Source organism: Caretta caretta, chromosome 8 (assembly GCF_965140235.1).
Source record: "Caretta caretta isolate rCarCar2 chromosome 8, rCarCar1.hap1, whole genome shotgun sequence".
Classification (NCBI taxonomy): Eukaryota; Metazoa; Chordata; order Testudines; family Cheloniidae; genus Caretta; species Caretta caretta.
In genome coordinates, this window is record NC_134213.1 from 49,598,604 (window position 1) to 49,613,757 (window position 15,154).

At 42.6% G+C, this 15,154-nt stretch overlaps 1 protein-coding gene across 4 annotated transcripts in view; it reads left to right on the plus strand.

Moving 5' to 3' along the window:
- The window catches only part of RABGAP1L (RAB GTPase activating protein 1 like), a 551,596-nt gene that overhangs the window by 77,061 nt on the left and 459,381 nt on the right, over positions 1–15,154 (plus strand). For all 4 annotated transcript variants that reach the window (XM_048861147.2, XM_048861149.2, XM_048861150.2 and 1 more), the window contains exon 2: positions 13,017–13,184. In XM_048861147.2, the coding sequence (XP_048717104.2) occupies positions 13,050–13,184 (135 nt within the window). In that variant the 5' untranslated portion in view covers positions 13,017–13,049. The remainder of the gene's footprint in view (positions 1–13,016; positions 13,185–15,154) is intronic.

The window sequence follows — 15,154 nt, forward strand, 5'->3', positions numbered from 1 at the left end:
TAGCCTGGTCCATACAGCTGGAAGCATCCTACTTCCCTGGGGTGAGGAATGAGCTGGCAGATCACCTCAGCAGGTCCTACCAAGCTCGCGAGTGGTCAGTCCGATCAGATGTCCTGCAGTCAGTTTTCCAAAAGTGGGGTTATCCCCAAGTCGATCTATTGGCTACGAAGGACAACAGACAGTGCCCTCGATTCTGCTCATTTCAAAACCACAGCCCGGGCTCTATCTCTAACGCATTCTTAATGCGGTGGGGGAGAGGCCCTGAAGTATGCCTTCCCTCCAATCCTGCTGATCCACCGGGTCTTGCTCAAGATACGCAAGGACAGAGCAATGGTGATCCTGCTTGCCCTGTCCTGGCCACGTCAGCATTGGTATACAACACTCCTCGAATTATCAGCAGATGCCCCAATAGCCCTACCCCTGTATCTGGACTTGATCACTCAGGACCATGGGCCCCTTCTCCACCCGAACCTACAGTCCCTGCACCTCATGACTTGGAAGCTCAAGCTAAACTTGATTGAGAGCCAGTGCTGTCAGCCAGCAAGACAAATACTTTTTGGCAGCAGGAAACCTTCCACTAGGTCAACTTACTTGGCCAAGTGGAAAAGGTTCTCCTGCTGGTGTGAACCCAGACGTCTGTTACCGCTCCAGGTATCTATCCCAGTTATTCTGGACTACCTGCTTCACCTCAAGCAACAAGGCCCATCACCAGTGATGAGCTGCCAAAAGCTGAAGAACCGGTTCCTTCAGTCGCTCCGGGTCTTCGGCGTCAGGTCCTTCAGTCACTCGGGGTCTTTGGCGGCACTGAAGGATGTGCCACTGAAGTGCCGCTGAAGACCCGGAGCGAGTGAAGGACCCGCCGCCGAAGTGCTGCTGAAGACCCGGAGCGCCGCTGGGTGAGTAAAAATTAAAAAGGAATTCTCAGGGGAGCCTCCCCAGCTGAGAGCTCAGGCGGGCCGGAAAGGACGGTCCCATGGGCTGGATGTGGCTCGCGGGTTGGAGTTTGCCCACCCCTTTAACAACCAGTTCTAAACCAGCTTCAAAATTTAACCGGTTCGTGCTAACCAGCTCCAGCTCACCACTGTCTCTCACTTTCATCCATCAGAGTACACCAGGCAGGTATCTCAGCTTTCCATCCAGGGTAATCTGGGTGCTCGATGTTCTCAAATCCCATGGTGGTGCATATCCTCAAGGGATTGGAGAGGGTATACCCTTACTCTTGACCGCCAGTACCAACCTGGAATCTGAACCTGGTCCTCTCCAAGCTAATGAGCCCGCTGTTCGAGCCCCTGGCTATTTGTTCCCTCCTTTACCTTTCATGGAAGGTATTGTTCTTGGTGGTCATTACATTGGCGAGGAGAGTATCTGAACTAAAGGCTCTCACCTCCGAACCCCCTTATAAGGTGTTTCATAAGGACAAGGTGCAACTTAGACCGCACCCTAGATTCCTCCCCAAGGTGGTCTCCCAGTTCCACATGGGACAGGACATTTTGTCTGCCTGTGTTTTTTCCAAAGCCTCAGACGAGCCCGCAGCAGCAGAGCTTGCATACGCTAGATGTTCAAAGAGCCCGAGCATTCTACATAGCACGCACGAGGCCTTTTCGCAAATCAACCCAACTGTTCATGGCCATAGCCAATAGAATGAAGGGCCTTCATTCTATCTTCTCAGCGCATTTTGTCCTGGATCACAGACTGCATTCGCACTGGCCATGAGCTGACTAAGGTCCCAGCTCCGGCAATCAGAGCCCATTCAACGAGAGTGCAAGCATTTTTGACTGCCTTTCTGGTGCCTGTACCCATCCACGAAATCTGCAAAGCAGCTACCTGGTCCTCATTGCATACGTTTACATCTCACTATGCCATCAACAAACAGTCCAGAGATGATACAGCGGTCTGCAGGGCTGTCCTCCAGTCAGTCATTCTTTGGCTCTTACCCACCTCTGATGGTCAGCTTGGAAGTCACCTAATTGGAATGGACGTCAACAAGCACTTGCAGAAGAAAAGACGGTTACTTACCACTCGTAACTGTTGTTCTTCGAGATGTGTTGTTCACGTCCATTACAATATCCTCCCTCATCTTCCTCTCTGTTGGAGTCTACAGCAAGAAGGAACCAAAGGGGGGTCGGGCTGGCTGGATACTATATACAGCACCATAAGGGCGCCGGGGCTCCTCTGCCATCCCAATGGGAGCTGCTAAGGGAAAAGTTTCTGACGTCCATGCGTGCGAGGCCCGCACACCTAATTGTAATGGACATGAACAACACATCTCGAAGAATAATTACGAGAGGTAAATATCTGTCTTTTCCTGGGCTCTAGGAGTGCCTCTCTTCGAGGAAGCTGATTCCCCGTCTTCACTGCAGCCATATATATTCCAGGGAAGAGAGCTTCTAGAGTAGCCTTGTGATCGTATTGTGGGTTATAACCTGCCAAACTTGAATGTGTGATATGTAGATTTAGTTTAGAATATATAAACCTGTCTGCCTGCCTGCTACATCATAACTTCAGTCTTGTTCCTTGAAACCAAACCCATTAACGTTTCTGACATTTTAAATTGCTATGATTTAGGAAGGGAAGAATTTAAATTCAAAACCATTGGTAGTGAGAGAGATGGGGAAGGTGCTAATATACAAGAGTAAAACTAGCTACCAAAGAGAGTCCTCATAACCTCCTGTTGTCTAGAAGTAATCAGAAAATCAGTAAAGAACTGCCTCTGTTTTCTTTCGGTAATAAAAGAGCATGTTACATCCTCAATTACTGTCTGTGTGCGGCGCCTTCCCCTGCCCCACAAGATAGTCAGTTGCTTCATAAAGATCTTTTAATCTGTATGGATCACTTAACAGGCTTTACTAGATTACTATGTCACTTGGTAAGTGTTCAGCTGTATGATGTATCAACATCCAAATGTTTATTATGTGGTATATGTGAATATTTTTTTTATAGGCAGCTCATTAAAGAAAGAAATTAGGGGTAACTTTTAAATTTGGTGTGCATTTTGGGAGTGTATATCATGTCTTTAGGCAGTCATTCTAATACTTATGCTATATGCTCTGGAATGTGACTCAAGTTGATAATTCTTAATACTTGGTGGCTAATTTGTACATGGTATGGGAAGCTACTTTGGCTCATGGATGGTGTCATACTAACTTTTGTGTACAAAGCCTTTGCTATCAAAATAGCACATGACTAGAATGGGCTAAGGGAGATGAGAAATCAATCACTTCTGTGGTTCATTCATGCATTTCAGCGTCAAAAAGGTACTGAGTAGCATGTTCAATCTTCCACTTGTACTCTGGGGAAGCCATTTTTACTTTTGTACCTCAGTCCCAACTATCCTCACAGCACAAGACAAAAGTACTGACACCCATTTCTGTTCTATATTGTGGTGCTAAAAGGAGCTGAATGACTGTCAACTGTCTCTGAGATGAGAAGTTACTCTTGTGATAGAGCAGAAATTCTATATTAGAATACAAATGCTGCTGTAAAGTTGCTGTTTGCCATATGACAATATATCAAACTTCTTTAGTATCTAAAAGAGGGTATCTTGAAAAGACACCAGGCCTAGATTTTTATCTGAAATTACCCTCCCATTCAGGCTGTGTCAAAATCTGAGTCTTTTTGCATAACATAGCTAAGATATGACCAGGGCCATCCCTGCCAATTATGGTGCCCTAAGCAGCCCAAGCACCTGTCTTACCCTCCCTGCGGTGGGGATGGGCTGCGCTCAAGAAGCAGGAACTGTGGGGAGCTGTTTTGGGGGGGCCCCCACAGGCCTAGAGCGGCCCGAGGGATTAGCGGGAGGGGGCCTGGTGCCGGCTGCAGGAAGTGGAGCGACCCGGCCCCAGCCCGCTCTGCTTCCCCGGGCCCAGCCGTGTCGCTTGCGTCAGGATGTTTGTGTTGGGGAAAGCACCACCCCCCGGCACTCACCGGTAGCAGGAAGTGCAGCGACCCAGCCCTCTCCGCTTCCCCTGCCCAGGCCCCAGCCCTGTTGCTTGGGGGTAGACCCCCTGCACTCACCGGCAGCGGGAAGCGGAGCAATGTGGCTGGGAGCTGCCACAGTGGAGCAGGCTGGGGATGGGTTGCTCTGCTTCTTGCCGGTGAGCGCGGGGTTGGGCCCGACCACTGCTGCTGGCGCAGGCCCCCTGCTAATCCTCTGGGTTGCATCCATCGCTGGGGGAAGAAATGGAATGGGGGTTGGGCTGGGGGCGGAGACTAAGAGCCGGGGTGGAGGGAGTTGGCACCCCCTGGGATGGCCCTGCCCCTTGCAGGGGGCGCAGCCCGCGTGGGGGCCTGCGGGGGGATAGGGCTGGCCGCTGGAGTTGGTGCTGCCACGTATGCAGCATGTGGCTGCTTAGGGGACTATGAAATTTGGGGCACCAAATTTCATGGTGTCCTACGCAGCTGCGTATTCCGCATATGCCTTGGGGTGGCCCTGGATATGACCTTTTCTTATCTATCTATCCACATTTCCAAAATGCTTGTTCATGCTGTCATCTTGCATCTAAATTACTGCAATGTGTTCTCTGGACTCGGTAAATGCAATTTTGCACCACTCATGTTTATTTAAAAAAAAAAAGTCACAAAGTTCATTTCCATGTCATCCTTCTCTTTGCATCCACTGGCTCTTCTTTCTCCATTACATGAAACATAAACTTCTTGTTTTCACTTTTAAGACCTTTTGCAGCCTAACGCCACACTGCTTATTCTCTTTCGCTAGTGAGACATTGACTCCCATCTCCTGCCAATGAAGCCAGTGTTTGTTGCCCACTGGTAAAATTTTCAGACAAGCACTTTTGTGCTTTAAACCATACTGCCCCTCTAGCTTGGGAGGAGCTTTCTGTAAACATTTGCAAATGTACTGTGTTAAAACTGTCCTTTGCCAGGATGTCTTAAACAACAACAACAATGGCTAGACAGCAAGTGTGTTGAGACCATTGCCTGCCATATTGATCAGCAGGATCCTAGTTTTCCATGATAAAAACCCCAAATGCTCTGACTAAAAAAATACATAAAAATCTGTGTTTTTCCACAATTAAAATGAAATGCTGAACTTTAGTTTCCCTAGCCACGATATATAGGTATTAGTTGATAGGGTGGATTTGATTTAAATCATTAGTCAGGAAGACTAGTGATTTAATCATGGATTTCTACATAAAAGTGCATTCTTGTTGGTTGTTATAAACCTAATACATATTCTTTACACCACAGAGATAGATGTAGGTTTCATTTTTAGGAGGTGTCATGCAGTCCCTGGGCGATGCTCTGGAACTGCTCCCTACAAAGCCAGGCAGGACTCTGGTGAAGTCTCCTCTCTGTGAGCAGACTGTCTTCAGGTCAAAAGCTCACACAGCTTCCACCTTCCTGGGTCTGACCTCGGAGAATTCAGCATCCTCTGCCCCTCCGTGCGCTTCCTACAGCGAGTCCGCCCAGGCTGGGTCCTGGGGAAGCCAGAGGGTCCAGCACCCCAACTTCGCAGTCAGACTTGGCTCTTAGCCAGCCAGTAAAACAGAGGTTTATTAGATGAAGGAACGCGGTCTAAAACAGAGCTTGTAGGTACAGAGAGCAGGACCCCTTAGCCGGGTCCATTTTGGGGGGCTGTGAGCCAGACAACCACATCTGCACTTCACTCCTCGTCCCCAGCCAGCCCCAAACTGACTCACCCTCCAGCCCCTCCTCCGCTCGCCTTCATCCCTTTCCCGGGCCAGGAGGTCACCTGATTCCTTTGTTCTCCAAGCCTTTAGCTATCACCTTGCAGGGGGGAAGGGCCCAGGCCATCAGTTGCCAAGAGACAGTGTCGGCTATTTATGTACCCTGGCCCTTTGCTCTGTAACAATTACACTCTCTTATCCCACCACCTAGAGACTTAAGAAATGCATAGGGGAAACTGAGGCACCCCTACAGTATTCAGAGGAAACATTAAGAACAGTCCCACTTCGTCACAGAAGGTACACACTATACATTTTTAAAGTGATTTACTCTGAAAACTTTTCAGATTAATTTTACAGCTATATCAGAAAATGAACGATTGTTTGGTTATTTCATTTACCAAAGGTAATTGAAGCAGATAGTTCACCTCCCAATGACTTCATAAATATCTCCAATTCAACAGGTTAATCAATAATATTTGGAGGATTTCCTTGCCATGCTGTATTAGGAGGTCTGTATTCTGGATTTTTTTCTTCAACAGCAAACATACAATATTTTAACAAAACAAGCACATCAATTTTTGAATTTAGTTAAACATTCAAGTTTTTTAAAATCAGGTTTGTTTTTGTTAAAATTGTTAACTAAAATAGTTAAATGAAATATTTAAAAAAACAAAAATTAAATCGACTGTGTCAGCCAGGTCAATGTGAGAAACTTAAAAGTATTGTCTTCTGCAGCTAACTCATTCGTCCTCACCTTCATTTTCCTGTTTGTTCATAATCTGGAAAAGAAAAACAAGCTTTCCTGCTTTTTCAGGTCCCAAACGATTTCTCAATTTGGAATGAATTAGTCCAAAGGAAGAAAATATTCTTTCTACACCGTCGGAAGAAGCTACTGCTGTTAAGTGTCTCTGATTCCAAGTGCTTAAGTGACTTCCACCAGTTCACTGGTGTGATTTTCTTAAAAACATCATCAGCAAACATATGTTTCTTGAATGGTTCACCTTTAGCTCTGAAGTTTATTATAGTTGGCACTGTGGAGGGATGTGTGATGGATTGGGTCACAGAGACCCCCTTGGGATTATCACCTGATGTGCTGAGACTACCTCTGAGCCTGTTTTCTCTGCCAGTTTGGGCCTCCGGAACCCTGCCTTGTTGAGCCAGACATGCCAGTCTGCTCCAGCACAGACCCAGGGTCTGACCCATGCGCCCCAAAGCTGCAGACTTTACCGAAAACAGCTTAATAAGTGCTCCTGTCTCCAGCTCCCAATGGGATCAAAACCCCAAATGAATCCGTTTTACTCTGTATAAAGCTTATACAGGGTAAACTCATAAATTGTCCGCCCTGTATAACACTGATAGAGAGAGATGCACAGCTGTTTCCTCCCCCAGGTATTAATACTTGCTCTGGATTAATTAATAAGAAAAAGTGATTTTATTAAATATAAAAAGTCGTATTTAAGTGGTTCCAAGTAATAGACAGAACAAAGTAAGTTACCAAGGAAAATAAACCAAAAAGCCTAATACATTAAAAAAATGATAAAATCTCACCCTCAGAGATGTTCCAATGAGTTTTCCTAGTCTGGGCCCAATCCTTTCCCCAGTACGGTTCTTGTTAGCTCCAGCTCAGGTGGTAACTAGGGGATTTCTCATGACTGGAACCCACTTTGTTCTGTTCCACCCCCTTATATAGCTTTGGCAAAAAGCAGGAATCTTGTCTCTCTGGGTCCCCACCCTTCCTCCTAAATGGAAAAGCACCAGGTTTAAGATGGATTCCAGTCCTAGGTGACATGGTCACATGTCCTGTGAGACCCCAAGCCTACATTCTTCCTGGCCTGACTCACAGGAAGGCTTGCAAGTAAACAGAGCAATTTACAACCAATTGTTCTAGTTGATGGGAGCCAGCAAGATTCCAAACCACCATTTATGGCCTACACTTTGCATAATTACAATAGGACCGCAGAGTTATATTTCATATTTCTAGCTTCAGATACAAGAATGATACTTCACACAAATAGGATGACCACACTCAGTAGATTATAAGCTTTGTAATGATATCTTACAAGAGACCTTTTGCAAGAAGCATATTCCAGTTACATTATATGAAAATATGCTAATGAGTATGAATAAAGTCATATGGAGTGCAACGTCACAGGATGATTGCTAGATGTCCATGTCATAGCCAGCTCCTCTTCTTCAGCAGTTAAGGTTTGACCCTGGTACCATGTATTGAGAATAGTTGCAAGAAAATGAGCTGGAGATGGTGCTTGTCCCATTCATTTTTTTAATGCTTGTAACTTAACTCTGTCATTGCATGTTTCTCTCTTAAAGATCTCACTCATTTCCTTCCAAATTTCAACAGCATCAGTAATAAAACAGCTATTTCCCAGCGTTTTGTTCAAGGCTACGGAAATAGGTTTCAGGGTACTCGGAATGCGTTCAACATTTGTCTTAAGCCCAGTGTTGAGAACTTTGGCTGTGACAGTGCCATCTATTTGTTCACAAACTGTCATCAGATTAGGCCAGTTCTTGATACAGTGCTCAAAACAGTCCACTACCGAGTTCCATTGCATGTCTTGTGGGAGTTAGCTTGGTTCCTTCCACTTTTTTCAGAACAGCTGCTGTAAAATGGTTGTTACGGAAGTATTTTTGCAATTTCAACCACATTAGCCTTTATTTCTGGAACACTGAAGTCTTTGATTAGGAGGTGCATCAAATGAGCACTGCAAACGTATGTTATTAGCTTGGGACTCTCTTCTAAATAATTTCTTCTAATCTTGGATACATTTGCAGCATTGTCTGTGATCAAGCTGCGCAGTAGACATTTGAGTTTTTTTAGCTTTTACTGCTGCTACTTGTAAGTATTCTGCTGTGTGTGTGTTTCCTGATGTATCAATTGTTTCTGTAAGGAAGGCATTCCCTTCTTCTGTTGTCACACAAGCACGTACCACAGGATCATCGTGGACACTGCTCCACCCATCAAGACTGAGGTTAACAATTTTACCCTCTAGACCTTTTGCACACTGCTCAATTTCTGTTTCATACACTTTATCCAGCAATTTGCCTGCGACATCTGCTCTGTTGGGTGGACTGTATCCTGGTCTTAATGACTGAACCATGTTTATGAAATGTGAGTTCTCAATCATACGGAAAGGAGAGTTTGTTGCATAAACAAATGGGGCCATTTTTTCATCAATTACCTCTTTTTGTAATCTGCTGGTTCTTACCACAAACTTATCTATGGTTGTTTCTGGATGATGGAGTTGTTTTTCTTTTTGCTACAGGTGATATACTGTGGCTATGTGACATACATGATGTGACTGAAACACTATCATTGGCAGATAACTCTGAAACTATAGAAAATGATGGTGATCTTGAAGGTGGATAGTCTTCAGAATCCTGTATGTTGAGGATGGATTCTCCTAAACAAAATAAGTCAGTGCAGTTATTTCATTATTACCACCATACTGCTCATTTAGTATTACTCATTGCATTGACTGACAGTACTACTTTAAAGGTGAAATTGTAAAAGGAAGATCTGCCTATTTCAGCTATTTATTTTTGATCACAACTGTATTTAAAATGATAGTACCATAGAGTAACTACTATATTTTTTGCTCAAACATGAGAATTCAAGAATAATCCAGAAGCAAGACAGGCAGTCCTTAAGAAAGAAGGATGAAATAAAAAAGTTTACCAACCTGAAGATCCTGCATGTTCAGACATGTTCCTTTCATTATCTTCAACGCAGCTTCCTCCTGAGAAGGAACACTTCTCATGATGTTGTTTCATTCGGGCAACCAGTCCTTGCATTTCTTTGTTGCACTGTTTGCATTTTGCACGCATGCCTGTCTTACCCACACGTAGAGGAACTTCATTAAAATATTTCCAAACTGGGTCTCTTTTATGGCCTGCTGCCTCTAGTGAGAGAATGGTATAGTTGATCTCAAATCAATGAAGGCTACCCCTTCTGGAATATGCTGCTTAAACAGTTTCACTTTTGTTTCTACTGCCTGACCCTCCCTTCTCACATTTATCTCCAGACTACTTCTCCTTGTCCAGATCTAATCTTCCCTAAATCATTGAACTTTTTGAAACTTTGCACTTTTAGAGAGAGGTAAGGGATTGACTCAGTGTAGAGAAATTTGCAGAGAGACAATAGGGTTGTAGGTAGTTAGTTAGTTAGTTAGTTACATTTTTGCTGTTAACAAGCATTTTATCTCTGGAGACACAAATCCACAGTTTGAGAAGTGCAAAACTAAGCATCTCCGATGGTGTCTTCTGGACTTAGCCCTGAGTCTCATTGGATAGATAGAAAGATTAACCTAAATAATCTATACAGAAGCCCCTGAGACCCCATACCATTGCTTCCCTAATCCATGATCTATTGGAACTCATTTACAAAACTGTTCTTAAACATTACATGAACACATTGTCCCATACTATAGAATTAGAATTTATAATCCCTATTCCATGATGGGATACCTTTGAGTTATAATGTATCTTTATCTTTAGATTAGTTTTTTCCTCAAAAAGCATTTTATCAAAAAAATCCAGTTTAAATAAAAAAAATCTGATTTTTTTAAATTTGTGTTTTGAAAAATCACTGCCTTTTAGTCACCCTGTCAGTTGAACACAATGTTTTATTGATATATTTAACATTTTAAAGCAAGTTTGAAGCCTACCAGTGCAATTAATCATTATAATAAAATTAATATAATTGCAGTTTGTATTTGTCTGTCTTCGAATGTAATCTACAGCTGTGGTGCATACAGTACAGAACTGCACATTACCATGAAATGTTGTCCTTGCCAAACTCAGTGACATGGTTTTAGGGGTGATTTTTTGGCATCTTCTCATAACTTTAATTTCTCACATCTGGAGGCTGAAGTGAAATTGGAAATGCATTAAAACAGGAATCCCTATATACTGTTGAAAAAACCTCTATACCCAAGAAGCAGTTTATTGGAGTATGTTTAGCTATGTAAATTTTAAAGTGCATTCAAAAATCAACTACAAGAGGTGGAAGTTGTGCACATTGAGTAAGTGACACTGGTATTTTCAGTAAAATTTAGTTAACAGTTAATATGTTTTTATTTTTTCACAAAGGTAAAAACTAAAGATTCTGTGCAAAAATGTAAATTCCATGTTTTCCTGTGGCAAATGGATTTCTAGGATCCCTGTTGATCAGTATTACCTCATTTCTTGTGCTCCTCTGCCCTTTTTCGACCTGTTGTCTCTTCTACTTAGATTGCAAGTTCTGTGGGGAAGGAGTGTCTCTTTGTTTTGTTGTTTTGTACAGCACCTGGTACAGCAGGACTGGGGCTCCTACATTGTACCTGAATACAAATAACAAATAACATTGAAGTTAATCAAATAGAAAGGCTGTCTAGGAAAACAATCTTGCAGAATAACACTATTTCTTGAGGAGACAGGTTGTTTTTACTGGACATTTTTGTTCAAGAAAGACTTGATTTGCTGGTAGAATTCAGATTACTTAATAATCGGTAAAATAATCCTCTTATAGTATAGTCCTGTTATCTCCCCCACCCCCCCAGCATTTCCCTTCACCAAGCGTATGCAAAAATTCACTCAGTGGAGTTTCACTATAATGAAATGAGGCCTACTTGGAAAAATATCCTCCCGCCTGCCCACCAAATATGTTTGGAGTAGTGGTAGGGCCTCTTCTTATTCCCTATAGCTTTGGGGCCTTTATCAGCAGTGTTTGCATAGGGCCCTTTACAACAGCTCAATCTCCTCCTTAAGGGAGCAGCATCAATAATATTGAGAGGCATACTTATGGTTCCTCACCATACTGGGGGTCGTGGCAATTTCTCCTCCCAGGTTTCAGCCAAGCCTTGTCTACATTAAAATATTTTGTCTTGTAGCAATGGTGCAACTATGGGTGCTAGCAACAGTAGGAGTTCTAATGTAGACAGGGTTTGAGCATATTTGTCATGGTGACTAATTGCTGCATTCCAAGAAGAGGGCAGTGAAATTTTATTCTAAAGTGAATCTTCAGTGAAAATCAGAGCAGTTCAAATCCCCTGAAGTGCGTTGAAGCACTTTCACCCCACTTCATTATAACAGGAATTTCTCTATAATAGAGTAATATAGTAAGTGAGCTCCAAGCACTTATATAGCATGTTAAATTTTCAATTGTACAGACATTAATTGTTGTAGTTTTTGTAATAATCACATCATTGCACTTTCCTCCCTGTGTCTTTATTCTCATGCATTTCCAATGTGGTGCTGGAAGGGATTATTACTTGGCCATTAAGTGAGAGAACATTTTTACAGAGATTTTTAAACTCTGGAACAAAGTTTATTGCAACACTGAATCTCTCAACTAGGCTTGGGTGGAGCTCACATTACATCATTCGTCTGAAAATATTTCTTAAATATGTGAGTGTTTTTGAAATGGTGAGATGATGTCTGAAAGAGCACAGGTACAGTTAAAACTTTAACCCCAGCTGGTAATCTCTACCACAGTAGTTGCAACCACAGGACAGTGGCTTTGCTGGAAGCACAGCCTTCTGACAAGAGTATACTGTATAAAATCTGTATAAATCAGTCCCTGGATAGAATGGAGTTCTGCAGTGATTCCAAGATTTCTGTTTATGACGTCTGCAAGCCTAGAGGAGGTCAAATTTTCAAGGTCATATTTATGTTCTTGAACTTTGCTGGAGTTACATGTGTCGACATGGGCACAATGAAGCCACCATTCTTTAGGGAAGAGCCAAAGACTTGTTTTGGCTCTAGAGCAGGGGTTCTCAAACTGGGGATTGGGACCACTCGGGTTTGTGAGGTTATTACGTCGCAAGCTGTCAGCCTCCACCCCAAACCCCACTTTACATTTATAATGGTGTTAAATATATTAAAAATTGTTTTTAATTTATAAAAGGGGTGGTCACGCTCATAGGCTTGCTATGTGAAAGGGGTCACCAGTACAAAAGTTTGAGAACCCCTGCTCTAGAGCTACCATAGAGCATGCCAAACAATTTTATTTTGTGGTTGGGACTTTGAAATAATGAAAATGACAATTCAGAACGGAGTGTTTTAATCCCTTCTCCTTTTTAATTAGTATATTTTTAGATTGTTTTTCACCTTCCCTTTAAATGGTCAGGAAGGGAAGGAAAATGAATGTCTCTTATAGGGTCTTGCTATCTAAAATCATGGTTTGGAAGGCCAAAAATAAAAACTCTTTTTGAGTTCCCATTAACCATTATGTTTATATAATTTAAAATATTCTGTTCTTTTTGTTAGGCACTATTTTTCTTCTGCAACTGCTATTAAATATATTTATCAATTAGAAAAGGATAGCTGCGTACAGTTTCAGAGCTGACTCAGTGTTTGTACATTTTTTTTTATTAGGTTGGTGCAGCAGGAGGGGATTGCAGTCCTGAAATGGAAGTCCGGTCCTCATTTGATAAATTTAGTCAATCATCTGAATCTGTGTCCACATTAAACAGTGAAGAATTTGTCTTGGTTCATCAGCAACCTGAGGATCCCTGTGCAAAAGATGAGAAACCTCAACTAAAAGTACACTTTTTTTTCTTAAATGCGTAGTAAGAATCTCTTGCGCCAAAAGATTGAGATTTATATTACAATTTATTTAATTGACTTTGGTGTTTGTGCAGATTCTTAAAATCCTTTACTTTTGTTCTTGCTGTATATATTTGCAAAATGAATGGACCTGAGTGAGCAAATCTGTTTGTCTAATGAAGGTTTCAGTCCAGTCACTTATGTAATAACTTGAAGTGTCAAGACTTAGCCATCTGTGCATCCTTCTGATTTATACAGTCGACAAAAGAAACCAGTTATTCTTAGAAATTTAAAAATTTCAAATTGGGAGATAGGAAACAATGTGGCTTTATGATTGAGAACACTGTTTCGCTGTTTGTATATGAGATCAGGATTAAGCTATATGTGTATAGACTGCACTGACTTTTGCATTATTGATCTGCCTTCCTAAGCATTGTCTATACCAGCGTTTCTTAACATGGGGGACATGACCTGTAGGGGTCACGAGATGGGTTTAGGGAGGTCACAAGTGCAAGGCCAGCATTAGGGGTTGGCAAGCAGGGAAATTGCCTGGGGCCCCATAAAGCTAAATTACATGCTCGAGTCCCGCGTAGCAGGGCTCCAGCATGTAACTTAGCTTCATGGGGCCTCGTGAAGTGTTGAGTCCTGGGCAGTTGCCCTGCTTGCCACCCTCTAACGCTGGTTCTGAGTATTATTCATAATTTACTTAATTAGATTTAAGGTAGGGGTTTGCAATTTTTCAAGTCTTACTGGGGGAGGAGGGTCATGATTTTTTTTTTTTAAGTTCAGGTTGAGAAACACTGGTATACATTAAGGACTCTTTTTCTAAAAACTTCCTACTGTGGATAACATTGGAACACTTAATACAGGCAAGACTCCTGCAACTGGAGCCACTTTTAATACCACGTCAGACTTTCTCTAAGCGTTTTTGGCTGATAGTGTTACAGATGGTTCTGGCTGTGGGACTTTGCCTCATAAGGGTTTCCAACATGGTGAACTTTGGTGCAGGAAGAGCTGTTGGCACAGGTGGGAAATTTTTAGAAAATGACCCAACTTCCACTGCTGACATGCTTATAACTACACTATACTTTCAGCCTCGTTTCTGTCCCTAAGCTCTCTGCCCAGACAGGTTTTTCTCTTCAGCCCAGCTTTTCCCTTTAATTTAGCAGCAGTTTTGGTAGGGAGAGGGGTTTTGTCAAAGGTTGAAGGGAAGCTTGAAACTTCCTTAACTCAGTGGATTTCTACAGTGCTAGAAGTGGTTAGAACACTAAGATCAAAGGAGGTGCTCTCAGCTCCATGTGTTTGTACATACAGTAGCCTTGGAGGCCGGAGCTGGGATTTCAAGATTTTCACCAGTTTTCTGATGCTCTGCATTAGCCAAGTCCCAATCCAATGATTTAGGTTGTCTGCTCTGTAGGATGAAGTTGAGCTGCTGGATCATATTTACTGCACCTTAAATATTGCAAACCTGACCATCCAACTCAAAACCGTCCTTAAGATAAAATGATGGGGAGAGGGCAAAACTGCCTTGCTAATTCCACAATATCTAAGGAAATAGTGGCCTCATAGTATTTGAAGATGTGTGGCAGGCAGCTGATTGAAGATCATACCATCAGGACGGTCCAGGCACGTACCAGAAGAACTCCTTAATTTCAGCCACAGGAACTGATGCACCTGCAGCTGTCTCTTGAACAAAACTGAAACACTGCTTTTAAGAAACCACACACAGCCAGGAGAGCCCCTTGTTCTAAGGTCTCGGCATCTAGTTTTGCAAGTACTCACCAAATCCATTAAACAGTGGTTTGCTGGGTGGTTGGGTGTAGGTTTTTAAAAATTCATTAAAATTTAATTTAAATTTTAAAAAACATTTATATTTATTTTAAGGTACCTCTTAGATGAGATTTAGAATTTGTTTCCTGGGAAAAACACAACCTTCCATTTGAGTCAGTGTTCCCTTGCCCTCTTTC